The sequence below is a fragment of the Cherax quadricarinatus genome, chromosome 57, assembly GCF_038502225.1.
Source record: "Cherax quadricarinatus isolate ZL_2023a chromosome 57, ASM3850222v1, whole genome shotgun sequence".
Lineage (NCBI taxonomy): Eukaryota > Metazoa > Arthropoda > Malacostraca > Decapoda > Parastacidae > Cherax > Cherax quadricarinatus.
In genome coordinates, this window is record NC_091348.1 from 1,509,323 (window position 1) to 1,536,310 (window position 26,988).

Genomic DNA, 26,988 nt, shown 5'->3' on the forward strand with positions numbered 1-26,988 from the left:
GAAACAGGAGTGCTGGCAGCCAGTCTTATGTACCTACGTACATAAGATAATAAGACAAAAGATAATATAAAGCAAGATATTTTTGTTTTAGCTGTTAATGAAAATATTAGCAATGTAATATTAGATGAAAAAGCAATAAATACCATAATTATGGCGTCATTTCTCTGACGATTCTACAACATATTTAAAAATAATTTTATTTCAAGAGGGTAAAGTACCTCAGTTCTCAAGTAATATAACAATCGTTATTTATAATTAATAAGTGAAATTACTGTTTACAATTTGAACACTGACGTGAATATTATAATAAAGTAGAAATAGGTTACAAGTGATCTCAATGTCATTTATACTGTAAACAGCCTATCAAGACTGATACAACATTGTGGAGCAGCATCCAACACCTTGGCACAAGAGGAAACATGAAACAACATAACGTCATCAAACACCCTATCATGGACATACAAAGGTTCCAGTACCACAATAAAGTCCTGATTACAATGATAGATACTGTGATTCCCATAAGCCCTGACTATGATAGTACACAGTTATCAGCAGCATCGGAAATCTATAGCAATGACCTGGGCAGCAAAGTTATATAGATAGAAATATCGTGCAACAATCAAAACACAGCTATGTTCATCTTAAGGATTATGGTTGAGAGGCAAATTCACAAGAAGACCTGTGCTTGTTCCGACTCACCGCAAGAGTTGTGTGAAGACATATTTAACCACGAGTAAACATTCTGAAGAGAAGAGAAAGAATGAGAATGAGAGCAACAAAGTATTATCTCGAACAGACAGAGAAAATCTTGTAAACTGCCTCTCACTCCAGGCGACTTCTTGAAGCTTCTTAGATACTGGTGCTCCTGAATAACACGCACCAGAATATCTCTTTCCCACTGTTAAAAACCACATCAAAATAAATAAAAGTAACAAGTGAAAATAGCGAGACAAATATGGAAGCCATATTTCCTTTCACACTGTTAGCCAGTTAGTACGAGCATGACCCCGCCTCCGCCTGCTTCACTTCACCTCACTACAGTATATAAGACACGTCTACGGCCCTATGCTGTATATTCTACAAGATTGATGGACTGAACACATCGACTCCAGGTTGAGGGACTGATTACCTCATTCTCCTCCTCTCCTTACGCCTTCCTCTTTGTATTGGACTGATGAAGCCACTGTGTGGCGAAACGTTTCCTGAATAAAGATTCCCATATGCTGCATAAGTGTCTCAATCTTCAACTTGTCGGTTTTTTAAACCATTCATCACTACGAGCATGAGAGCACAGGTGAGGAAGCTACAACTTGTAGGAGACCCATCCTTCTTCCCCACGATGCAGGCGTCCTATCACGTACCTACACAAATTGTGTCTTGTGCATGTGTACACCAGATTATCATGAACTATAGTACTGAGATTCAGTCTGTGGCGAACAATAAATAAGTTTTAAGACATTAGATAAAATAATTAATTTTACACGAAAGACGCAAGATATATAATATTAAATATATTAAACAATGATATTCGATAATTAAAATTAAAATATTCTCTGTAAGTCTATATCTCTGAATATCACACAAAGTTCATTGAAATATTTAATTAGCTTCAAAGTAAGACAAATTAACGGTGAAAGTCTGAAGATGACCAGAGAAAGTTTACTCAGGTTGACCAACGACTTCAAATTATCATAAAATCCATTTAAATAATTGCAAATTTATACCTCCAAAATGAAATACTACAGCGTTGATGGATCGAAGACAGTCGGTATCCTGTCACTTCATCTCCATATTGTTTCATTCTATGGAACAATGCTCTTCTCCAGACTGAGGGACTGACCACCTCAAAACTTTAAGGGTGATGGACTGATTACATCGTCTTCAAGTATCTTCTGCTTCTATCAACTTTTCTGTACTCGACTGAAGAAGCCTACTGTGTAGGCGAAACGTTTCAAAATAAAGATACCTAACTGTTGCATATGTGTCTTACCTAACAACCTGTCGGTATTTTATACCATTTTAATGTTCAATCTGTCAGACACTGCAACACAAGGGTATCTTGGTACAGACCTACAATCAACTTCTACAACCTCTACTAGTGAGAACGGCTGGATTTGAGAGGGACCTGACCTCCCAACATCTGAGTTCTTACCTCTCCTAATGACCTACGTCTCACCTGTTGGCGCTATAAAAAGGCTCCATCCTGTCACTTCATCTCCATATTGTTTCATTCTATGGAACAATGCTCTTCTCCAGACTGAGGGACTGACCACCTCAAAACTTTAAGGGTGATGGACTGATTACATCGTCTTCAAGTATCTTCTGCTTCTATCAACTTTTCTGTACTCGACTGAAGAAGCCTACTGTGTAGGCGAAACGTTTCAAAATAAAGATACCTAACTGTTGCATATGTGTCTTACCTAACAACCTGTCGGTATTTTATACCATTTTAATGTTCAATCTGTCAGACACTGCAACACAAGGGTATCTTGGTACAGACCTACAATCAACTTCTACAACCTCTACTAGTGAGAACGGCTGGATTTGAGAGGGACCTGACCTCCCAACATCTGAGTTCTTACCTCTCCTAATGACCTACGTCTCACCTGTTGGCGCTATAAAAAGGCTCCATCCTGTCACTTCATCTCCATATTGTTTCATTCTATGGAACAATGCTCTTCTCCAGACTGAGGGACTGACCACCTCATAACTTTCAGCATTTATAGAACAGGAATTAATTTCACAGTTTATTTAATACAATAAACAAAATAGGACTTACGCAGCCCGATAACTAGTTGAAGAACGTGCTCTGGAAAACACACCAGCACTGAAAGTTGAAGCCGATCAGAAGAAGCATAAACACATTAAGACTTACGCTGCCTAAAAATCAAGCTGAGACATGCATTTCATAAGAACATAAGAAAGGAGGAACACTGCAGCAGGCCTGTTGGCCCATACTCGGCAGGTCCTTTACAATCCATCCCACTAACAAAACATTTGGTAGGTAAGACACATAGGCAACAGTTAGGCAACTTTATTCCGAAACTTTTCGCCTACACAGTAGGCTTCTTCAGTCGAATACAGAAAGTAGGCAGGGGACATGACCTCTCAGTGGCTACATTCTCACTACTACTACTACTCTGCACCTCTCCTTCCGATAGTATTTAAGTCTCTGCACTGTCGCTTGATCTTCAGATAGTTCCTGACTATGGAACTGAACTTCTCCAGGCTGAGGGACTGACAACCTCAAATTCTACGACTTCAAGGGTGATGGACTGATTACATCGTCTTCACATCTCTATTATTCCTGCCTACTTTCTGTATTCGACTGAAGAAGCCTACTGGGTAGGCGAAACGTTTCGGAATAAAGTTGCCTAACTGTTGCCTATGTGTGTTACCTGTTCTTAGGTAAGACACATATGCAACAGTTAGGTATCTTTATTTCGAAACGTTTCGCCTACACAGTAGGCTTCTTCAGTCGAGTACAGAAAAGTTGATAGAAGCAGAAGATACTTGAAGACGATGTAATCTGTCCATCACCCTTGAAGTTTTGAGGTGGTCAGTCCCTCAGTCTGGAGAAGAGTATTGTTCCATAGTCTGAAACAATATGGAGTTGAAGTGACAGGATGGAGCCTATATACCGCCAGGAGGTGAGATGTAGGCCACTAGTAGAGGTAAGAATGTTGTCGTTGGAAGGTCAGGTCCCTCTCAAATCCAGCCATTCTCACTAGTAGAAGTTGACAAAGTTGATTTCAGGTCTGTACCAAGATACCCTTGTGTTGCAGTGTCTGACAGAGTGAACATTAAAATGGTATAAAATACCGACAGGTTGTTAGGTAAGACACATATGCAACAGTTAGGTATCTTTATTTCGAAACGTTTCGCCTACACAGTAGGCTTCTTCAGTCGAGTACAGAAAAGTTGATAGAAGCAGAAGATACTTGAAGACGATGTAATCAGTCCATCACGACAACATTCTTACCTCTACTAGTGGCCTACATCTCACCTCCTGGCGGTATATAGGCTCCATCCTGTCACTTCAACTCCATATTGTTTCAGACTATGGAACAATACTCTTCTCCAGACTGAGGGACTGACCACCTCAAAACTTCAAGGGTGATGGACTGATTACATCATCTTCAAGTATCTTCTGCTTCTATCAACTTTTCTGTACTCGAAATAAAGATACCTAACTGTTGCATATGTGTGGAAAAAGACACTTATGTACAGTTCAGGACATTTATTAAAGGAAACGTTTCGCCACGAGTGGCTTCTTCAGTCCTAATACAGAGAAAACTAAGAAAACATTTATATATATAGTGGCAGGAGTCAGGTGAGGTGACGCGTGGGTAGAGGTGGTAGTAGTAGTAGTAGTAGTAGTAGTAATGGAACTAAGGAGGTGAGGCTAGAGAGGGACCTGCTGGCATCAAGTAACACCAGTTCACAGGATGGGTAATATCCTCTTGCTTAGTAATTTTGAAATACTGTAACTACCGGATTTTTGCTTTATAGTGTTACTGACAGAAATTAGTGCAACTTCAATGCATTTTCTCCGTCTTAAGTCGTCTTCTTTAATAACTAGTTTAGCTTCATTGAATTTCATGAGGTGTCCAACATCGTTGGATGTTGGACACCTCATGTTGGAGAAGAGCATTGTTCCAAAGTCTGAAACAATATGGAGTTGAAGTGACAGGATGGAGCCTTATATAGCGCCAGGAGGTGAGACGTAGGTCACTAGTAGAACGCTATAAAAGGCTCCATCCTGTCACTTCAACTCCATATTGTATTCAGAGTATTCAGAGCACTGCTTACTCACGATGCATTACTCTAACAGAATAAAGATCAAACCAGCGAGTGGCACAACCAATGAGTCGTCCAAACTAGCACTTGCAGCTGTCGTTAGTGGCAGGCTGTAAGTCAAATGTAATGCGATTTTATCGCTCAAGGAGGCCTTTGTTGTCTGTACAGACGACACAGAGGCTGAGAAACTACTTACCACTACTGCTACTACCACTCTACGAGACCAGGGATTTTTTGTCTTGACTTCCCCAGCACTGAGGGCCAGGAGAACTGTGTTCCTCAAGCGACTCGACAACCTTATCACTGTACAGACCACTGAAGAAATCAAGTCATCTATTGAAGCAAAGTACCCTTGGGCCAAGGTGGACTTCATTACTAAAATACCCAATGCTTCATCCATGCTGAAGGTCACCTTCAGTGACGTCAACATGGCAGCCAGAGCTCTCGTTGAGGGCCTGGCTATTCACTTCTTCCACATCAACCCAGCCTTCATCGAAGCAGAGAAATTCCAACATATCTCACAGTGCTATAATTGTTACTCATACTTACACACCACAAATGATTGTCCTACCAAGGACAAGAAGTTTTGCTCCACCTGTGACCGTGAGGGTCATGACTTCAAGAATTGCACTACTGCTTCACCACCTAAATGCTTGAACTGCAAGAATGACCACCATACTCTTGCTGCCAGGTGCCCTACCAGAAGAGACATACTCAAGAAACAACAACAAAAGAAACCCAACCCACAAGCAACCACATATTCTGCTATCGCCAAGCTTCAAGCAGACACTACCAAGATACTACAAGCCACGCAAGCTGCTCCCACCACTTCCCTGTCAGCACCTACTGCCGACTCCACCAAGATTCTTTATTGCATTATGTATGCTCATCCCCTCAAGGAAGGTTCCTTGATGTTGGTGAGGGGCTCTTGATTTAGGGAATTGGATCTGTGCTCCAGTTCCCCGAATTAAGCCTGAATGCCTTCCACATCCCCCCCCAGGCGCTGTATAATCCTCCGGGTTTAGCGCTTCCCCCTTGATTATAATAACAATAATAATAATAATATGTATGCTCATGTACAGAATGCAGCTGAGCCTGGTTCCTTCAACACCACCATCAATGAACTTTTCAAACTAAATAATATGCCTGGCCTCACATTCCCTGCATCACCACCTTCCACTGAGATCCTAAAATCTACTGCAAATATTACCAGCATCACCGCTGCTCCACCGCTGTTACAACCTCCACTAGACACAGAGATGGACCAATCAGAGACCACTGAGACGTCGGCAAACCCCACCAATGAGAGTCCACTACCGCTTGCATCCACTGCTAGAGCAACTGACCAGTCGGAAATCTCGCCTTCACCAGTTCAGCCACCAGTCAAAAAAGCAAAAACACAAGAAACTGCGGATGCACCTCACGGTGCCACTGACACTGCTGCACCACAACAAGTCCGATACCTGAAGGGTGTATACTTCTACACAACCAAGCAGTATAAGAACACAATGCTGTCTTCAGAGGTCCATCAGCGCCTCCAGGACGGAACAGTCAAGTATACCTACGACCAAGCTGTTACATACACCACTGCAGACATGACCAGACTACTCGCTGCCAACACCCAACACCTTGTGGAAGTCGAGTACACCTCAAAGAGGAAATTCAGGATGCTTCAGAATGGGGACCTTGAAGACGGTACCCTCCTCTAGCACGACTGTCCATGAATGTCCGCTAAAACTGGGGTGTGGCTAAAATCGACCCTGTAACTGCTGCCTCTGCCGGACTGCGCTTCTCTTCGGGGAGGTCAGCGCGGGATGGAAGAAGACGACACCCTCCAACCGGAGGGCCAAGAACGAGGAAAGAAGATGATCGTCACCCCCCACCTGGGAGGCCGCTGCCGGGTCGCCATCTGGAGGGGACCTGGACCGGGAGTACCGGCTAATCAACATGAATGAATGAAAATGAACACCAACACACGACACTCCACACAGGAGAGCACAGCGCTAGCACAATCGACACCATGCCTTGCCCTTCTAAGGCAGGGTTGGTGCCAGAGCCCGAGTTTGTAGCTCACAAGATGAGGGGGGTACTTGTGCCTCCTCCCATGGGAGACTTAGGTCTCAGACACTCCCTAGACAGGGAGCCAGTGCCGGGCCACCAAGTGGAAGGGCCCGGGCCGGGAGAATACCGGCGAATCTTTAACAACAACAACAACAACTTCAACTCCATATTGTTTCAGACTTTGGAACAATGCTCTTCTCCAGACTGAGGGACTGACCACCTCAAAACTTTAAGGGTGATGGACTGATTACATCGTCTTCAAGTCTCTTCTGCTTCTATCAACTTTTCTGTACTCGACTGAAGAAGCCTACTGTGCAGGCGAAACGTTTCGAAATTAAGATACCTAACTGTTGATAAATTAGACACATGTGCAACTCTTGGGTATCTTTATTGAGGAAACGTTTCGCCACACAGTGGCTTCATCAGTCCATACAAAGGAGAACCTTGAAGAACAGGAGGAGAATGAGGTAATCAGTCCCTCAACCTTGAGTCGATGTAAGCAGTCCATCACCCTTAAAGTTTTGAGGTGGTCAGTCCCTCAGTCTGGAGAAGAGCATTGTTCCATAGTATGAAACAATATGGAGATGAAGTGACAGGATGGAGCTTTTTATAGCGCCAAGAGGTGAGACGTAGGCCACTAGGAGAGGTAAGAACTCAGATGTTGAGAGGTCAGGTCCCTCTCAAATCCAGCCGCTCTCACTAGTGGAAGTTGTCGAAGTTGATTGCAGGTCTGTACCAAGATACACATCTGAGTTCTTACCTCTCCTAGTGGCCTACGTCTCACCTCTTGGCGCTATAAAAAGCTCCATCCTGTCACTTCATCTCCATATTGTTTCATACTATGGAACAATGCTCTTCTCCAGACTGAGGGACTGACCACCTCAAAACTTTAAGGGTGATGGACTGATTACATCGTCTTCAAGTATCTTCTGCTTCTATCAACTTTTCTGTACTTGACTGAAGAAGCCTACTGTGTAGGCGAAACGTTTCATAATAAAGATACCTAACTGTTGCATATGTGTCTTACCTAACAACCTGTCGGTATTTTATACTATTTTAATGTTCAAGACTACTACCTAAAGCTTCCCAAGAAATAACTCCCGTACCCAATGACACCAATCAAACCCAGCCCCTCCCTCTCATATATTTGTCCAGTCTCTTCTTAAAGCTACCCAAGGTCCTAGCCTCTATCACCCCACTGGGAAGACTGTTCCACGCATCTACAACTCTGTTAGAAAACCAGTACTTACCTATGTCCTTTCTAAATCTAAATTTATCCAACTTAAATCCATTATTCCTGGTTCTTACCTGGTTCGACACCTTTAGTACTTTATTAATATCTCCCTTCATAAATTAGACACATGTGCAACTCTTGGGTATCTTTATTGAGGAAACGTTTCGCCACACAGTGGCTTCATCAGTCCATACGTAGGAGAAACTTGAAGAACAGGAGGAGAATGAGGTAATCAGTCCCTCAACCTTGAGTCGATGTGTTCAGCCCATCAATCTTGTTTATGCCCGTCATCCACTTATACACTTCAATGATATCTCCCCTCATTCTACGCCTCTCCAGAGATTGGAGATTTAAGGCTTTGAGTCTATCTTCATACGGGAGGTTCCTTACACAGTAAATCATTTTAGTCATTCTTCTCTGTATGTTCTCTAATGAGTCTATATCCATCCTGTAGTAAGGGGACCAAAACTGAGCAGCATAATCTAAATGAGGCCTCACTAGTGATGTATAGAGCTGGAAATATAAACACAAATGCAGTATAATGTGATCCTTTATTGACTACGTTTCGCCCACACAATAAAGGATCACATTATACTGCATTTGTGTTTATATTTCCATTGTGTCGGTATTTTATACCATTTATTTCCATGTATAGAGCTGAAAATAACTTTTGGACTTCTGTTACTTATACTTCTTGAGATCAATCCAAGTAATCTGTTGGCCTTGTTGCGCACACTAAGGCACTGCTGTCTTGGGAGTCATGGTAAGCAGAAATCTAAAGCCAAGTCTTTTTCACATTGTATGATCAAGCTCTACTTCACCTAGATTATAGCTTCGAGGGTTATTTTCATTACCAAGGGCAAGTACCTTACACTTATCCACATTGAACTTCATCTGCCATTTTTCAGACCAAGACATTAATTTGTCCAAATCGTCCTGGAGTTCATTGATATCCTCCTCAGAGTGAATTATATGGCCTATCTTTGTATCATCAGCAAATTTACTCATGTCACTCGTAATCCCTTTATCAAGGTCATTAATGTAAATTATGAACAAGAGAGGGCCTAAAACTGATCCTTGTGGAACGCCACTAGTGACTAATCCCCATTCAGATTTCACTCCATTAATGGTAACTCTCTGCTTTCTATTGGTAAGCCATGCCTCAATCCATGCTAGAACTTTACCTCCTATACCATGAGCTGCCACTTTTCTTAAGAGTCTCTTGTGAGGTACTCTATCGAAGGCTTTACTAAAATCCAAATAAACAATATCATATTCCTTATCACTGTCAACTGCCTCAAATGTTCTATTGAAGAACGTCAGTAAGTTTGTCAGGCAGGAACGACCTCTCGTGAATCCATGCTGAGATTCATTTATCAAGTTATGCTCTTCAAGGTGACTTCTGATAATGTCAGCTATAATTGATTCTAATAACTTGCCCACTATAGATGTCAGGCTTATTGGACGGTAATTTGAAGGAGTGGACTTATCCCCTGATTTGAATATAGGAACCACATTAGCCATCTTCCACAACTCTGGCACAACACTGGTAAGGATGGACGCATTGAATACACTCGTTAATGGCTGACTAAGCTCCATCTTGCATTCCTTAAGTACCCTGGAAAACAACTCATCGGGTCCCGGGGACTTATTTTGTTTCAGTTTGTCTATCTGTTTAATAACCATGTCCCTCGTGACAGTAATATTAGTTAACTTAAATTCATCAGGAACTAAATAATTGTTAATTACTGGAATCTCATTTACATCTTCCTGTGTAAAAACTGACAAAAAATAGTCATTAAATAAGGAACACATTTCCAGTTCATTATCCGTCAGCTGTCCATTCCCAGTTTTCAGAGGTCCTACTTTTTCCTTCACCTTCGTCCTATACACTTGAAAGAACCCCTTTGGATTAGTCTTTGATTCATTAGCAACTCTAATTTCATAGTCACGTTTAGCCTTTCTAATCCCCTTTTTTACTTCTCTTTTAAGCTGAACATATTGGTCAGTAAGGTTGACCTCTCCTCTTCTGATGCGCCTATAAATTCCCCTTTTCTCCCCTAAAAGATGCTTTAGCCTCCTGTTAACCCATTTGGGATCGTTATTATTAGACCTAATTTCTCTCTGGGGAATGTATATACTCTGGGCACTGTGTACATTATTAAGAAAACAATCATAAAAGCAGATCCCTTCATATTCATAAGTATGATTATCGTCAATAAAATCATTAGCTAGATAACCCCAATCAAGATTAGACAGATGTTCCCTAAGTCCATTATAATCGGCAGAACGAAAATCAGGGATTTTTACTGTATTATCATTATTCTTGCATTCCCAATTAATGCTAAAAGTGATGGATTTGTGATCACTTGCGCCAAGCTCTTCAGTGATCTCCAGATTATTCACGAGTGTTTCCTTATTTGACAAGACTAGGTCTAGCAAATTATTACCCCTGGTAGGCTCAGTTACGCTCTGTTTCAGAAAACAGTCCTGAACTGTTTCCATAAAGTCACTGGACTCTAGATTACCTGTCAAAGAATTTCAGTCAATTTGACTAAAGTTAAAGTCCCCCTACTATGACTACGTTACTGTGTCCAGAAGCCCTAACAATTTCGTCCCAAAGAAGTCTCCCTCTATCGTGATCCAAGCCTGGAGGTCGGTACATTACACGTAGAATTAGTTTTTCTTGACCCTCCACGAACTCTACCCAAACAGTAAATAACAAAAAGGCACAATACCGTGACTGGAACAATACACAAATAACCCGCACATAAAAGAGAGAAGCTTACGACGACGTTTCGGTCCGACTTGGACCATTGACAAAGTCACACTGTGACTTTGTCAATGGTCCAAGTCGGACCGAAACGTCGTCGTAAGCTTCTCTTTTTTATGTGCGGGTTATTTGTGTATCTACCCAGACTCTGTTACTGCTCCATTTTTATACCTGTTTTTATGCAACAATTAATATTTTCTCGAACATACAATGCAACTCCTCCCCCCTTCCCATTACATCTATCCACATTGAACAACTTAAATCCCTGAATATTACACTCAGCAGTCATATCCCGACTCTTTAAATCATACCACGTTTCAGTTAATGCAATGATATCAAAGTTCCCAGCACATGCTACCAAACGTAGTTCATTAATTTTATTTCTTGCACTTCGACTGTTAGCATAAAATACCATTATATGTTTTTTCTTCTGCACATTTTTCCTATTCATCTTTGTTTTTACACAATTTCTGAAATTATCATTACCCAGAGTTACTCCATGACAGTTACTATTAAGATTCTTAATATCAGAGCATAAGTCAATATATCCATACTCATTATTTATCATTTCTAAACCCATACCTCTAATCCTAGTTTAAAGTCCTAACAACCCCCTCAACTGAGTTAGCCAGAAAACCCACACCTGCCCTGGATAAGTGAACCCCATCCCTGGCATACACGTTATTTCGGCCATAGAAGTTGTCCCAGTTGTCAATGAATGGTACTGCATTATCCTTACAGTGTTTATCCAGCCAACAATTAATACCAATTGCTCTGGACAACCATTCATTACCAACACCTCTTCTTGGCAAAATGCCACATATAACAGGGCGCCCCCCCTTCTTCCTAATTATGTCTATAGCTGTCCTGAACTTTCTAACTAAATCCTCACTTCTACACTTGCCTATATCAATGCCTACAGCACTGAGGCAAATAATAGGATTGATCCCATTACCGTTCATGATGTTGTCAAGCCGGCTAACAATGTCCTCAATCCCAGCCCCAGGAAAGCAAACCCTCTGTCTCCTACTCCTGTCCTTCAAGCAGAATGCCCTATCCATGTATCTAACCTGGCTATCCCCAACAACACCAATATTCTTACCTTCCCTGTTGTCGTTCGTCGTGATGATCCCAGTAGTCGACACACATTCGTCGGGTAGCACCGAGAATGCGTTGGAGGTTTCCACAGGAGTTTCCACAGTAGTCTCTTTCTTCTTCATCGTTTCTGGCTTTCCATTCGTCTTCTTGATCGTCAACTTCGTCGTCCCCTGCTGTCCAGCCACTGACCACGATCCCTTCTTGACCTGATGACTCGAAACAGGAGGACTACTACGAATCCTCTTGTTTTCCTCGGTCAATCGCCGTATCTCCATCTTCGCTACCCTCAATTCTTCCTTAAGTTGCTGGTAAAGTTGCTCGATGCAGGGCATCTTGGTTCAGTCCACGGGGAGCACACAAGACACTTCTTCACAGAGTTAAGTACAGGTCACCACTGAGTTAAGTACAGGTCACCACTGAGTTAAGTACAGGTCACCACTGAGTTAAGTACAGGTCACCACTTATGTACTTATCCAACCTAAATTTGAAACTACCCAAAGTCCGAGCCTCAATAACCCAACTAGGTAGACTGTTCCACTCATCAACTACCCTATTTCCAAACCAATACTTGCCTATGTCCTTTCTAAATCTAAACTTATCTAATTTAAATCCATTACTGCGGGTTTTCTCTTGGAGAGACATCCTCAAGACCTTATTAATATCTCCTTTATTAATACCTATCTTCCACTTATACACTTCGATCAGGTCTCCCCTCATTCTTCGTCTAACAAGTGAATGTAACTTAAGAGTCTTCAATCTTTCTTCATAAGGAAGATTTCTAATGCTATGTATTAATTTAGTCATCCTACGCTGAATGTTTTCTAACGAATTTATGTCCATTCTGTAATATGGAGACCAGAACTGAGCTGCATAATCGAGGTGAGGCCTTACTAATGATGTATAAAGCTGCAGTATGACCTCTGGACTTCTGTTGCTTACACTTCTTGATATAAATCCCAGTAATCTATTTGCCTTATTACGTACGCTTAGTCATTGCTGTCTTGGTTTAAGGTTGCTGCTCACCATAACCCCCAAGTCCTTTTCGCAATCTGTATGGCTAAGTTCTACATCATTTAACTTATAAGTACTAGGGTTATGGGCACTCCCAAGCTTCAGAACCTTGCATTTATCTACATTGAACTGCATCTGCCACTTTTCTGACCAAGAATAGAGTTTGTTTAAATCCTCCTGAAGTTCCATAACATCTACGTTTGAATCAATTATCCTACCTATCTTTGTGTCATCGGCGAATTTGCTCATATCACTAGTAATTCCCTCATCAAGATCATTGATATATATTATAAACAACAACGGGCCCAAGACTGATCCCTGTGGAACGCCACTTGTTACAGATCCCCACTCGGATTTAACCCCATTTATGGACACTCTGCTTCCTGTCAGTGAGCCATGACTCGATCCACGAGAGCACTTTTCTCCCAATGCCATGAGCTGCCACTTTCTTTAACAGTCTATGGTGCGGAACTCTATCAAAAGCCTTACTAAAATCTAAGTAAATAATATCAAATTCTTTATCGTGGTCAACAGCCTCAAAAGCTTTACTGAAGAAAGTTAATAAATTAGTTAGACAAGACCGGCCTCTTGTGAATCCATGCTGAGTATCATTAATCAAGCTATGCTTATCGAGATGGCTTCTTATAATCTCAGCTATAATTGACTCTAGTAATCTGCCTACAATTGAGGTCAGGCTTATTGGGCGGTAATTTGACGATAACGACTTGTCCCCTGTTTTAAAAATAGGAATTACATTAGCCATCTTCCACATATCAGACACTACACCTGTTTGAAGAGATAAATTAAAAATATTAGTTAATGGTTCACAGAGTTCCATTTTGCATTCCTTAAGAACCCTTGAAAAAACCTCATCAGGACCCGGCGACTTATTTTGCTTCAGTCTGTATCTGCTTCACAACCATTTCACTAGTGACTGTGATGTTACATAATTTACCTTCTAGCCTACTATAAAAATTAATTACTGGAATATTGTTAGTGTCTTCCTGTGTAAAAACTGAGAGAAAATAATTATTAAAAATCGAGCACATTTCATTCTCTTTGTCAGTAAGGTGCCCATAGTTATTTTTAAGGGGACCTATCTTATCTCTAACTTTTGTTCTATAGACCTGGAAAAAACTTTTTGGGTTAGTTTTCGAATCCCTGTCAACTTTAATTTCATAGTCCCTTTTAGCTTTTCTTATCCCCTTTTTAATGTCCCTCTTAATGTCAATATACTGATTCATAAGATGACCCTCACCTCTTTTGATACGCCTATAAATTCCTTTCTTATGCCCTAGTAGATATTTGAGCCTATTATTCATCCATTTTGGGTCATTTCTATTTGATCTAATTTCTTTATATGGGATAAACGTTCTTTGAGCAGCATGTATAGTGTTCAGAAAACTGTCATATTGATAGCTCACTTCGTTACCCCAGTCAACAGATAAGTGTTCTCTAAGCCCATCGTAATTTGCTAAGCGAAAATCTGGGACTGTTACAGAGTTATCGCTACTATCGTACTTCCATTCAATGCTAAATGTAATTGATTTGTGGTCGCTAGCACCCAGTTCCTCTGAAATTTCTAAGTTATTAACAAGGGATTCATTGTTTGCCATAACTAAGTCAAGCAGGTTATTTCCCCTTGTAGGTTCTGTCACAAACTGCTTAGTAAGGCCTCACCTCAATTATGCAGCTCAGTTCTGGTCTCCATATTACAGAATGGACATAAATTCGTTAGAAAACATTCAGCGTAGGATGACTAAATTAATACATAGCATTAGAAATCTTCCTTATGAAGAAAGATTGAAAACTCTTAAGTTACATTCACTTGTTAGACGAAGAATGAGGGGAGACCTGATCGAAGTGTATAAGTGGAAGATAGGTATTAATAAAGGGGATATTAATAAGGTCTTGAGGATGTCTTTCCAAGAGATAACCCGCAGTAATGGATTTAAATTAGATAAGTTTAGATTTAGAAAGGACATAGGAAAGTATTGGTTTGGAAATAGGGTAGTTGATGAGTGGAACAGTCTACCTAGTTGGGTTATTGAGGCTGGGACTTTGGGTAGTTTCAAATTTAGGTTGGATAAGTACATGAGTGGGAGGGGTTGGATTTGAGTGGGACTTTCACATCAGAGCTTATTTCTTGGGTGGCATTGAAAATTGGGTTGGGCAAATGTTTTGTTAGTGGGATGAATTGTAAAGGACCTGCCTAGTATGGGTCAACAGGCCTCCTGCAGTGTTCCTCCTTTCTTATGTTCTTATGTTCTTAAAACAATCCTGAACTACTTCTAAGAAGTCGTATGATTCTAAATTCCCAGTCAAGAAATTCCAATCAATATGACTAAAGTTAAAGTCTCCTAGAATTACTACATTATCGTGCCTTGTGGCCTTAACAATTTCCTCCCATAGTAGTCTCCCTTGGTCCCTATCTAAGTTTGGGGGACGGTATATCACTCCTAAAATCAGTTCTTCATGCCCCTCTGAAAATTCTATCCAGACTCTGTATGTGTTACTTCAGACTTAATACCCATTTTTATGCAACAGTTCAAGCGATCTCGGACATACAATGCCACCCCACCCCCCTTTCCGATAGTTCTATCTACTTGGAACAATTTAAAAGCCTGAATATGACATTCCGCAGGCATGTCCCGACTTTTTTAATTAAACCACGTCTCAGTTAAGGCAAATACATCAATGTTACCTGCACTAGCAACTAATCTCAACTCGTCCATCTTATTCCTAGCACTACGGCAATTAGCATAATAAAGATTGAAAGACTCTCCTTTCTCTTTACCCTTCCTGCTCATTTCTGTTTTTCTACTAAACCTATTACTGTCCTTATCACCCAAAGTCCCTGGCTTTTCAATATCTACCTCGTTCTGCTTATTATTAGTTTCCCTAGAACTCGTAATATTACTACACTGGGACTTTTAGCTTTTCTTATCCCCTTTTTAACGCCCCTCTTTACGTCAACATACTGATTCACAAGATGACCCTCACCTCTTTTGATACGCCTATAAATTCCTTTCTTATGCCCTAGTAGATATTTGAGCCTATTATTCATCCATTTTGGGTCATTTCTATTTGATTTAATTTCTTTATACGGGATAAACGTTCTTTGAGCAGCATGTATGGCGTTCAGAAAACTGTCATATTGATAGCTCTCTTCGTTACCCCAGTCAACAGATAAGTGTTCTCTAAGCCCATTGTAATCTGCTAAGCGAAAATCTGGAATTGTTACTGAGTTGTCCTTACTATCATACATCCATTCTATGCTAAAGGTAATTGATTTGTGATCGCTTGTGCCGAGATCCTCATTAATTTCTAAATTATTAACAAGGGTTTCCTTGTTTGCCAGAACCAAATCAAGAAGGTTACTTCCCCTTGTAGGCTCTGTCACAAACTGCTTCAAAAAACATTCCTGAACTACTTCTAAGAAGTCATTTGATTCTAAATTCCCAGTCAAGAAATTCCAATCAATGTGACTAAAATTAAAGTCTCCTAGAATTACTACATTATCGTACCTTGTGGCCTTAACAATTTCCTCCCACAGTAATTTCCCTTGGTCCCTATCTAAGTTTGGGGAACGGTATATCACTCCTAGAATCAAATTTTTATGCCCCTCTGAAAATTCTATTCAGACAGTCTCTGTATGTGTTACCTCAGACTTAATACCCGTTTTTATGCAACAGTTCAAGTGATCTCGGACATACAGTGCCACCCCACCTCCCATACCGATATTTCTATCTACTTGGAACAATTTAAAACCCTGAATGTGACATTCCAAAGGCATGTCCCGACTTTTGGAATTAAACCCTGTCTCAGTGACTGCAAATACATCAATGTTACCTGCACTAGCAACTAATCTCAACTCATCCATCTTATTCCTAGCACTACGGCTATTTCCATAATATAATTTTAAAGACCCTCCTTTCTCTTTACCCTTCCTGCTCATAACTGTTTTTTCACTAAACCTATTACTGTCCTTGTCGCCTAGTGCCATTGGCTTTCCAATATCCACCTCATTCTTCCTATTACTAGTTCTCCTAGAACTCATAGCTTTACTATACTGGGACTTCACTGTATTTTCGTCAAAACCCATACCACTATATATTCCTAGTTTAAAGCCCTAACAGCTCCCTCCACTGCCAATGCCCCCACCCCAGACCTAGATAAGTGAACCCCATCCCTGGCATACATGTCATTTCTGCCATAGAAGAGGTCCCAGTTGTCAATTGTTACTGCATTCTCCTTACAGTATTTGTCCAGCCAGCAATTGACACCAATTGCCCTGGACAACCATTCGTTTCCAACTCCTCTCCTTGGCAAAATACCACATATGACAGGGTTCCCACCCTTCTTCCTAATTATCTCTATTGCTGACCTATACTTGCTAATCAGGTCCTCACTCCTACGTCTGCCAACATCGTTGCCTCCCGCACTGAGGCAGATTATAGGATTGCTCCCATTGCCTTTCATGATGTCGTCCAGACGGTTAACACTATCCCCCATCCCAGCCCCAGGAAAACATGCCCTGAGCCTCCTCTTCCTGTCCCTAAGACAAAAGGCCCTATCCATAAACTTAACCTGACTGTCTCCAACTAAAACAATGTTCTTACCTTCATTTGTGGAATTTGTCATGACGTTCTTGATGGTCTTCATTGGGGTATCAAGGGACGTCTCACTCACGTCTGCCAATGCTCCCTTGGTGCTCGTTGTGACGTTCCCAGTAGACAACCCACATTCGTCTGGTAACACCGAAAATGAGTTGGAAGTCTCCACAGCAATCTTCTGGATCTTCGTTGTTTCCGCCACTCCAACAGACTTCTTGATTTTCAGCTTTGTTCCATGTTGGCTGGCCACTGACCAGGTTCCTCTCTTGACCTGAGGACTCACAAAAGGAGGATTACTTCGAATCCTCTTGTTTTCCTCCGTCAGTCGCCGTATCTCAAGCTTAGCAACCCTAAGCTCCTCTTTCAGCTGCTGGTACAGTTGCTCAAGAGAGGACATCGTGTGCAGATTCACGGAGATTCACTGGACAGAACTTCACAGAGTTAAGTACACGTCACCACTGGCTAAGTACACGTCACCACTAAGTACACGTCACCACTGTGGCTAAGTACACGTCACCAAGTATAACATAGAATGAATACAATTATAACAACAGCCAGGTTGCAATGAACGTTTCTAAACTACTCGCACAAACTAACACTAGAGTCGCCATCGCATCCAACACTGCCACAAAGGATCTAACCAGGACAAAATAGAACCACTACGAACCAGTCAATGCAGGAGTTTACACTATACCTTGTGGAGGCTGCGATAGAATATATGTAGGTGAAACAGCAAGGAACCTTGAAACACGTCTCATTGAACACATTAACGCATGTAGGAACGATAACTTGAACAACGCCTGCGTACAACACTGGAATTCCACCAATCACCTCATGAAATTCAACGACGCCCGATTAGTGATCAGAGAACCTAATTTCCGCAGACGTAAATGCTTTGAATCATCATTAACCGCTGCTTCTAACACAAGCAAAATAAAGGCAGCTTTATCATCTCTGAAGTATTAGCAAAAATTCTCCTCAAAACAATAAACTCTGCCATCACATAGTCTCTGCTGCTAATACTACACAAGAACATTACAGAGGAGGAACACGAAACAGACCTCAAATCCAACCACTAACAGAAATATTTGTCTAACCTATTTTTATGCTACGCATGTGCAAGTTGATTGTTCTACCACATTATATTACTACTACTACTACTACTAATAATAATAATAATAATACCACTAGTATTACACCTCACTCTAGGCCTATATATACCCTCTGTGTCCATATATTGTTTATAATGGCTTCATAAAACTTCTGGAGAGCGAAACGTTGCCACAATAAAATGTCATTAGTTACACTTGTGTCGTTTTACCTAACCCAATTATAATAAGACCTAAGCCATTTTTCAGGAATTTCATCTATTATATTTCTTTCAACAAATTTAATATACTCACATATTTACATGCACGCGAACTAAATGAGTATTATCCTGGCCGTGAGATACATCAGTTATTAAATAACGAAGAAGGTCGGAATAATAAGACTCAAATATATTTAACACAATTTAATGTGAGAATAAAATCTCATTATTTTACACATAAAATTGGCATATATGTATTTATACACTTTAAGTTTACTGTCTTACGTCGTCGAATTAGGAAGCAACCTGTTTGGAACATGTGAAACAAACAGCAGAGAGTTTTGGAAGTTATCAGAACCGTTTTACAATGCAACTTTGTCCATAAGGCACTTGTACATGCCCAATGTTTAAAAATTTGAATTATTATTATAATCAAAACTCACTAGGGTCGTTAAAAATTTGAACCCGATCACACTAGGCTTTCTAGTGTTAGGTGTAAAGTATAATAAAAAAAATGGAGGAAGAAAAAAAAAGATAAAAAGTTCGGGTAGGCACTTAAGAGGCGCGTTTATTTTTCCCCTATAATCTACCTTGTCCATAATTAATGTCACTTGTTTTGACTGCTTTCGTAAGGTGAAGCCTAGGATCTTTCCTTAATTTTTGAGGACAACTGTGTTGCAGAGGTCTGAGCTTGCCCAGACCTCTGCAACAGTGGTCATCAAAGATTTGTTAAGTTATACCATGAATTAAGGAAATAGATTTCATCTTACGAAAGCAGACAAAGCAAATGCAATAGTAATTATGGACAAAGTAGATTCTAGGAGAAAAATAGCATATTAGAAAACAGGGGAACTGACGTGCCCCTTAAAGGTCTTAAATTAACAATGACAATATCTTGAAATGAACTCTTCACTCACCCATAAACATCCAATCCTAACTTGTAGTCAATATTAAGACTCGTTTATTTCTAACAAGTTATGAATAAACTTCCGGAGTTTTTGTTTCCAGTCTAAAGGCGTCCTCCTGTTTAAGTATTAATAAAATTATCATCCTTACTCACTTCTCGTCCGTTGACGAGGAAGAGTGTAAGGGACAAGTGAACTAGTAGCAGCAGACACACACAGCAAGAAAAATTCTTGAGCTTCCCACAACCAGGGTGTTGTTCCAAAAGGATCCTGCAGTGCTTGTTACCTTTGCATCTCCTGACATCGTCTGCTTCTATGTAGCTGCCACACCCTTCGAGCCCAGTGTAGGCGGCGGGGAATGGGGCTAGGCCTGGGGACAGCTAGCCTCAGATGACGAGGACGTACTTGTACTTCCCCCCATGGCAGACATTGGTCTGAAGACACTCACGACAGGGAGGCAAGGGCGGGCCACCTCTTGGAAAAGGGCCGGACCGGACCGGGCCAATATACCGTTGCTAATTTGCGCTGTATGAGAGGTCATGATTACATCAGGTGTCCTACTTATAACCCTTGATATTTTTTCACTTGAAGATATATTTCTCACAATCCCTCATTGCTTCTATGTTATAAAAAAATTCTCTTTTAGCCTTTTCTTCAGATGATTTACTTTGTTCAGTGAATTAGAGACATGTACATTGTATCTGACATGTATGCACATGGTGATGTGTAGGGTTGTGTGTAGCGTTGGTTCAACTAAAGGTGTCTCCACTCTACCAGACGACCCCCCGTGCTCCTCAGCGCGCATGCGCATCAAGAGCGACCGTGAGAAGATGACGGTGAGGAGTGAGGCGATGAGGTACTGGAGATCCATACACAACAAGTGAGTACACACTTTCTCGCTGCCACCTTCAGTGTATGTGGCATATGTGCCTGTGTGACCGCTGTGAATACATGGACTCCTTATGTGAACAGCCTGTGTGTACACAATCCTTGTCTGACTTGCCTTTGTATTTACATGGCCTCCTTTCTTCACTATGTATTAATAGCCTTTGTGTATACATACCCTCTGTATGTATACGTCCTTCGTGTCTGCATGATGGTAGCTGCAGTGGAGTGTGTTGTGGAATTGCATTTAACTTTCAATAACTTAAGAACAGAGGAACACTGCAACAGGCCGACTGGGCAATACTGGGACAGTAGGTCTGCTGCTCATCCTTTAAGCTAAAAAGCTGATCCTTTTAATATCTAAAAGAACATTCTACAAGACAGAAACTGGCACTAGATGTAATCTTAAGAACTTATTGGTTTTGCCATGTAACGACAATCTCTCACATCTCACACAAGTTCTTCGACACTTACATGTAAAAGTTGCTTTCAATTTGACAGCACTATAAAGCAAAATTAGTTCAAAATTCTCTGGAAGCGTCTTTGAGTTGTGGATACTCCATTCTTTTTAAAAGCCGTGATAACTTTAATTTGGTAAAACTAGTAATCCAATTAAGATCAATGTAAAGGAGCATAAATATACAATATCTACTGGAATAGAATCCAGGACTTCGTTCATTCTTGTCAGGGATAAAGGCCATTGTCTTGATTGGACTTATGCTAAATAATTACTTAAATGTAATCCTACAGTTCAACGAAATATTGAATCATCACGTATTCAGCATGAAGGGCAATATATTTCAAATTTATATTCTTGTATATTTAAACTTAACAATTATATAGTCCAGAATAATCTTGTAGGAGTGAGGAAGAGCCAGTTGTGAGTGTGGGGGAAGTTCGTGAGGCAGTAGGTAAAATGAAAGGGGGTAAGGCAGCCGGGATTGATGGGATAAAGATAGAAATGTTAAAAGCAGGTGGGGATATAGTTTTGGAGTGGTTGGTGCAATTATTTAATAAATGTATGGAAGAGGGTAAGGTACCTAGGGATTGGCAGAGAGCATGCATAGTTCCTTTGTATAAAGGCAAAGGGGATAAAAGAGAGTGCAAAAATTATAGGGGGATAAGTCTGTTGAGTGTACCTGGTAAAGTGTATGGTAGAGTTATAATTGAAAGAATTAAGAGTAAGACGGAGAATAGGATAGCAGATGAACAAGGAGGCTTTAGGAAAGGTAGGGGGTGTGTGGACCAGGTGTTTACAGTGAAACATATAAGTGAACAGTATTTAGATAAGGCTAAAGAGGTCTTTGTGGCATTTATGGATTTGGAAAAGGCGTATGACAGGGTGGATAGGGGGGCAATGTGGCAGATGTTGCAAGTGTATGGTGTAGGAGGTAGGTTACTGAAAGCAGTGAAGAGTTTTTACGAGGATAGTGAGGCTCAAGTTAGAGTATGTAGGAAAGAGGGAAATTTTTTCCCAGTAAAAGTAGGCCTTAGACAAGGATGTGTGATGTCACCGTGGTTGTTTAATATATTTATAGATGGGGTTGTAAGAGAAGTAAATGCGAGGGTCTTGGCAAGAGGCGTGGAGTTAAAAGATAAAGAATCACACACAAAGTGGGAGTTGTCACAGCTGCTCTTTGCTGATGACACTGTGCTCTTGGGAGATTCTGAAGAGAAGTTGCAGAGATTGGTGGATGAATTTGGTAGGGTGTGCAAAAGAAGAAAATTAAAGGTGAATACAGGAAAGAGTAAGGTTATGAGGATAACAAAAAGATTAGGTGATGAAAGATTGAATATCAGATTGGAGGGAGAGAGTATGGAGGAGGTGAACGTATTCAGATATTTGGGAGTGGACGTGTCAGCGGATGGGTCTATGAAAGATGAGGTGAATCATAGAATTGATGAGGGAAAAAGAGTGAGTGGTGCACTTAGGAGTCTGTGGAGACAAAGAACTTTGTCCTTGGAGGCAAAGAGGGGAATGTATGAGAGTATAGTTTTACCAACGCTCTTATATGGGTGTGAAGCGTGGGTGATGAATGTTGCAGCGAGGAGAAGGCTGGAGGCAGTGGAGATGTCATGTCTGAGGGCAATGTGTGGTGTGAATATAATGCAGAGAATTCGTAGTTTGGAAGTTAGGAGGAGGTGCGGGATTACCAAAACTGTTGTCCAGAGGGCTGAGGAAGGGTTGTTGAGGTGGTTCGGACATGTAGAGAGAATGGAGCGAAACAGAATGACTTCAAGAGTGTATCAGTCTGTAGTGGAAGGAAGGCGGGGTAGGGGTCGGCCTAGGAAGGGTTGGAGGGAGGGGGTAAAGGAGGTTTTGTGTGCGAGGGGCTTGGACTTCCAGCAGGCATGCGTGAGCGTGTTTGATAGGAGTGAATGGAGACAAATGGTTTTTAATACTTGACGTGCTGTTGGAGTGTGAGCAAAGTAACATTTATGAAGGGATTCAGGGAAACCGGCAGGCCGGACTTGAGTCCTGGAGATGGGAAGTACAGTGCCTGCACTCTGAAGGAGGGGTGTTAATGTTGCAGTTTAAAAACTGTAGTGTAAAGCACCCTTCTGGCAAGACAGTGATGGAGTGAATGATGGTGAAAGTTTTTCTTTTTCGGGCCACCCTGCCTTGGTGGGAATAGGCCGGTGTGATAATAATATAAAATATAGTTTAATATGAAATGACAAACTAGTTAGATTATCCTCATATGCTTTGATAAAGCGTAGAGGGCAGTTGAGAAGCACAGGATGGAGTAAAGTACCATAGAACATCTTTTTGCAGGTATTAAACGCATCAGGCATCATGTCACCATGTTTTTCCAACATATAAAACGCCTTAGCGAGGTCTACATAATTAACATTCCTAGTTTTGGGAGCGAAAGTTAATCCAAACCTTAGAGATGCTTGCTAATTACTTCTTATTAGAAAGATAAATTAATAACAAAATCCGGGTTCGAATGTGTGGTCCAGCTATTCTGTGCTATTTGACTAGTTAGTTTCTTAGCATGAATGAGCTCAGTGTTTCTCCTCATCCTTCTCAGCTCGTCATAAATATAATGAAATAGCTTGAAGATTACATTTCTCCCAGCCTTAGGCTCACGGGTGTGCCAGGCTGGGAGAAACATGGCTTGTAAACAACGCTGCCCAACTTTTGAGGCATCTGTGGCCGAGTGGTCTAGAACGTCACTTGAGGAACCATGCTAGCTTTTCCTGACGTGGCTTCGCTACCATGTGTATATATATATATATATATATATATATATATATATATATATATATATATATATATATATATATATATATATATATATTATATGTCGTGCCGAATAGGCAGAACTTGCGATCTTGGCTTAAATAGCAACGCTCATCTTGCCATATAGGACAAGTGAAAATTTGTGTATGCAATAATTTCGCCAAAATCATTCTGAACCTAACGAAAAAAATATATTTGATTGTGTTTGTTTGGTATTAAATTATTGTAAACATATTTAAAATATATTTAGTTGGGTTAGGCTAAAATAAATTACACTTGTTATAATAAGGTTAGGTAAGTTTTCTAAGATTCTTTTGGTCCAAAAATATAAATTTTTACATTAACATTGATGAAAAAAATATATCTTTAAACGTATAAGAGAAAATTTCAGAAAGGACTTAATTTTAAATGAGTTCTTGCTAATTGACCAGTTTTACATATTCGGCACGACATTATATATATATAATATATATATACATATATATATATATATATATATATATATATATATATATATATATATATATATATATATATATATATATATATGCAAAACAACCACTGTGAAAGAATAGTGAAATTCCAAGCGCATTCGTGACTTCTCACATTATCGAGGAACTATAAAAACAAAACATCAAAGGAAAGCATATGAAGAGTCAAGACTACACCTCACCATTACATCACACAACAAAGCAACACCTCACACACGCGTGACGACACCCGACTCTGTGAAACCCACCTAATACTCTACCCAAGAATCAAGATTTATTACTTGTGTAATGTATCATTAAATTCTTCCCAAATTTTATTAATTATAAATGAATCCAATTTATATAAGTCAAAGGAAATATTCATATTTATGGTATATATAAATTGGATTCATTTATAATTAATACAGTTTGGGAAGAATTTAATGATACATTAAACAAGTAATACATCTTAATTCGTGGGTAGAGTATTAGGTGTGTTTCACAGAGTTGGGTGTCGTCACGCGTGTGTGAAGTGTTGCTTTGTTGTGGGATGTGATGGCGAAGTGTAGTTGGGATTGACGGAATCATGACACAAATGTATGTAAGAGTGCATAGTTCAAAAGAGGGACAAAAGAGAGTAAAATTTTTAGAGGAATAAGCCTACTAAGTATCCCAGGTAAAGTGTATGGTAGTGTTATTAATGAAAGAATTAGTGGTAAGACGGAAAACAAGATCGCAGATGGTCAAGGAGGTTTTAGAATGGGTAGGAGATGAGAAGACCAAGTGTTTACATTTAAGCATATAAGTTAACAATATTTAGATAAAGGCAAGGAAGCTTTAATTGCTTTTATGGATTTAGAAAGGCATATAATAGGGTGAATAGCGGAGCAAGGGATCAGAAGTTGCAAGTGCTTTGAATTGGTAGTAAGTTACTAAATGCTGTAAAGTGTTTTTATAAGGATAGTGAGACTCAGATTAGAGTATGCAGGAGAGGAGATTATTTTCTAACAAAAGTAGGATTCAAACAGGGATGTGTGATGTCACCATTGTTGTTAAACATATTTATAGATGGAGTTGTAAAAGAAGTAAATGCTAGGATGTTGGAGAGAGGGGTGAGGGATTAAAATATGCAAAATCTAATATAAAATGGTGTTTGCATATTTACGTTTTTCTGATGATACTGTGCTTTTGGAGGAGTCTGAAGAGAAGCTGCAAAGGTTAGTTGACAAATTTGGGAGGGTGTGTCAAGGAAGTTGAAAGTGTGCATAGATGAGAGTAAGGTATCAAACAAGTTAGGTAAGGAAAAACTGAATATCATTTTGGAGGGAGGGAGAATGGAGGAAGTGAATGTGTTCAAATATTTTGGAGTGGACATGCATACCTGGAGTATACCTGGAGACGATTCCGGGGGTCAACGACCCCCACAGCCAGGTCCTGGGACCTTGATCACTTCTAACATACAGAGGCCAAAAGATAGTATATACAGACGGAGTAAGGTGTGAGTGACGCATGGTAACCGGAAGAATGCCATATTGGGATGAGGACGGGAAGACGATGAGATCTTGTGACTCCTGTGTTGTTGGGTAAGTGGTGATTTGCCTGGTTGAGTATTATGTATGCTAATTTTTTTAAATTTTGTAGCTTCCAGTTTTACTCTTTATGGTGCCGGTGACGACGATTAGCGAGGCTTCCAGACATCGTCGGCTTTTAAGGTCTTATTCGGTGAGAACGAGTTGTGTCTCATTCCAGTTCATCAAACGTCCCGTGGAGTCCCTGTGGAGGACACAGGCGTACCTGAAGTCGTCTCTATTACTGGCATTACGATGCTCGTTCAGGTGGACCGAAAGATCTCTGCCTGTTTCGCCTACATATTTCTTGGAACAGTAGTCACAGGGGATGGTGTAGAAGTGTTCTGTGGAAGTTAGAAGTGTGAGGCTGCGTTTCGTAGTGAGGTCTTTGATAGTTGATGTGTTTATGGTGGAAACATGCATGTTACCCTTAGCAATTGCCTGGCGAGCATTCGTGTCATCACCACATGGGAACACTACGAACTGCTTAGAGGGCTGTTCCATGGGGGATTTGTTGAGGATAGCTTGTGCCCTGAGTCTGCATTCCCGGATGAAGAAAGATGGAAACTGAAGATTTGTAGAGTCCTGTGTTATGTAGATACATTCTTCTTTTTTCAAGAAAACAAGGGCTGGAAATGCGAAGTGCTCTCAAGAAGAAGCCAAGGTTTATACCAGGTCCATAGGTATACGAAGGACGAGGTAAACTATAGAACTGATGAAGGAAAGAGGGTGAGTGGTGCCTTGAGGCATCTGTGGAAACAGGTGAATGTATGAGAGTATAGTGGTACCAATACTCTAATATGGATATGAAGCATGGATTGTAAATGTTGCAGCAAGGAGGAGACTGGAAGCAGTGGAAATGTGTCTGAGGGAAATGTGCGGCGTAAATATTATCCGGAGAATTCGTATATTGGAGATTAGGCGAAGATACAAAGTTACTAAAAGTATTATCCATAGAGCTGAGGAGGGGTTGTTGAGATAATTTCATTTAGAGAGTGAAGCATAGTAGAA

The 26,988-nt window shown here is 40.5% G+C and overlaps 1 protein-coding gene across 1 annotated transcript in view; it reads left to right on the forward strand.

Annotated features, from left to right (window-relative positions):
• Nucleotides 1–26,988, forward strand: part of LOC128693520 (uncharacterized) — a 273,150-nt gene that overhangs the window by 220,548 nt on the left and 25,614 nt on the right. The window contains exon 6 of the mRNA XM_053783235.2: nucleotides 20,585–20,687. Coding sequence (XP_053639210.2) covers nucleotides 20,585–20,687 — 103 coding nt within the window. The remainder of the gene's footprint in view (nucleotides 1–20,584; nucleotides 20,688–26,988) is intronic.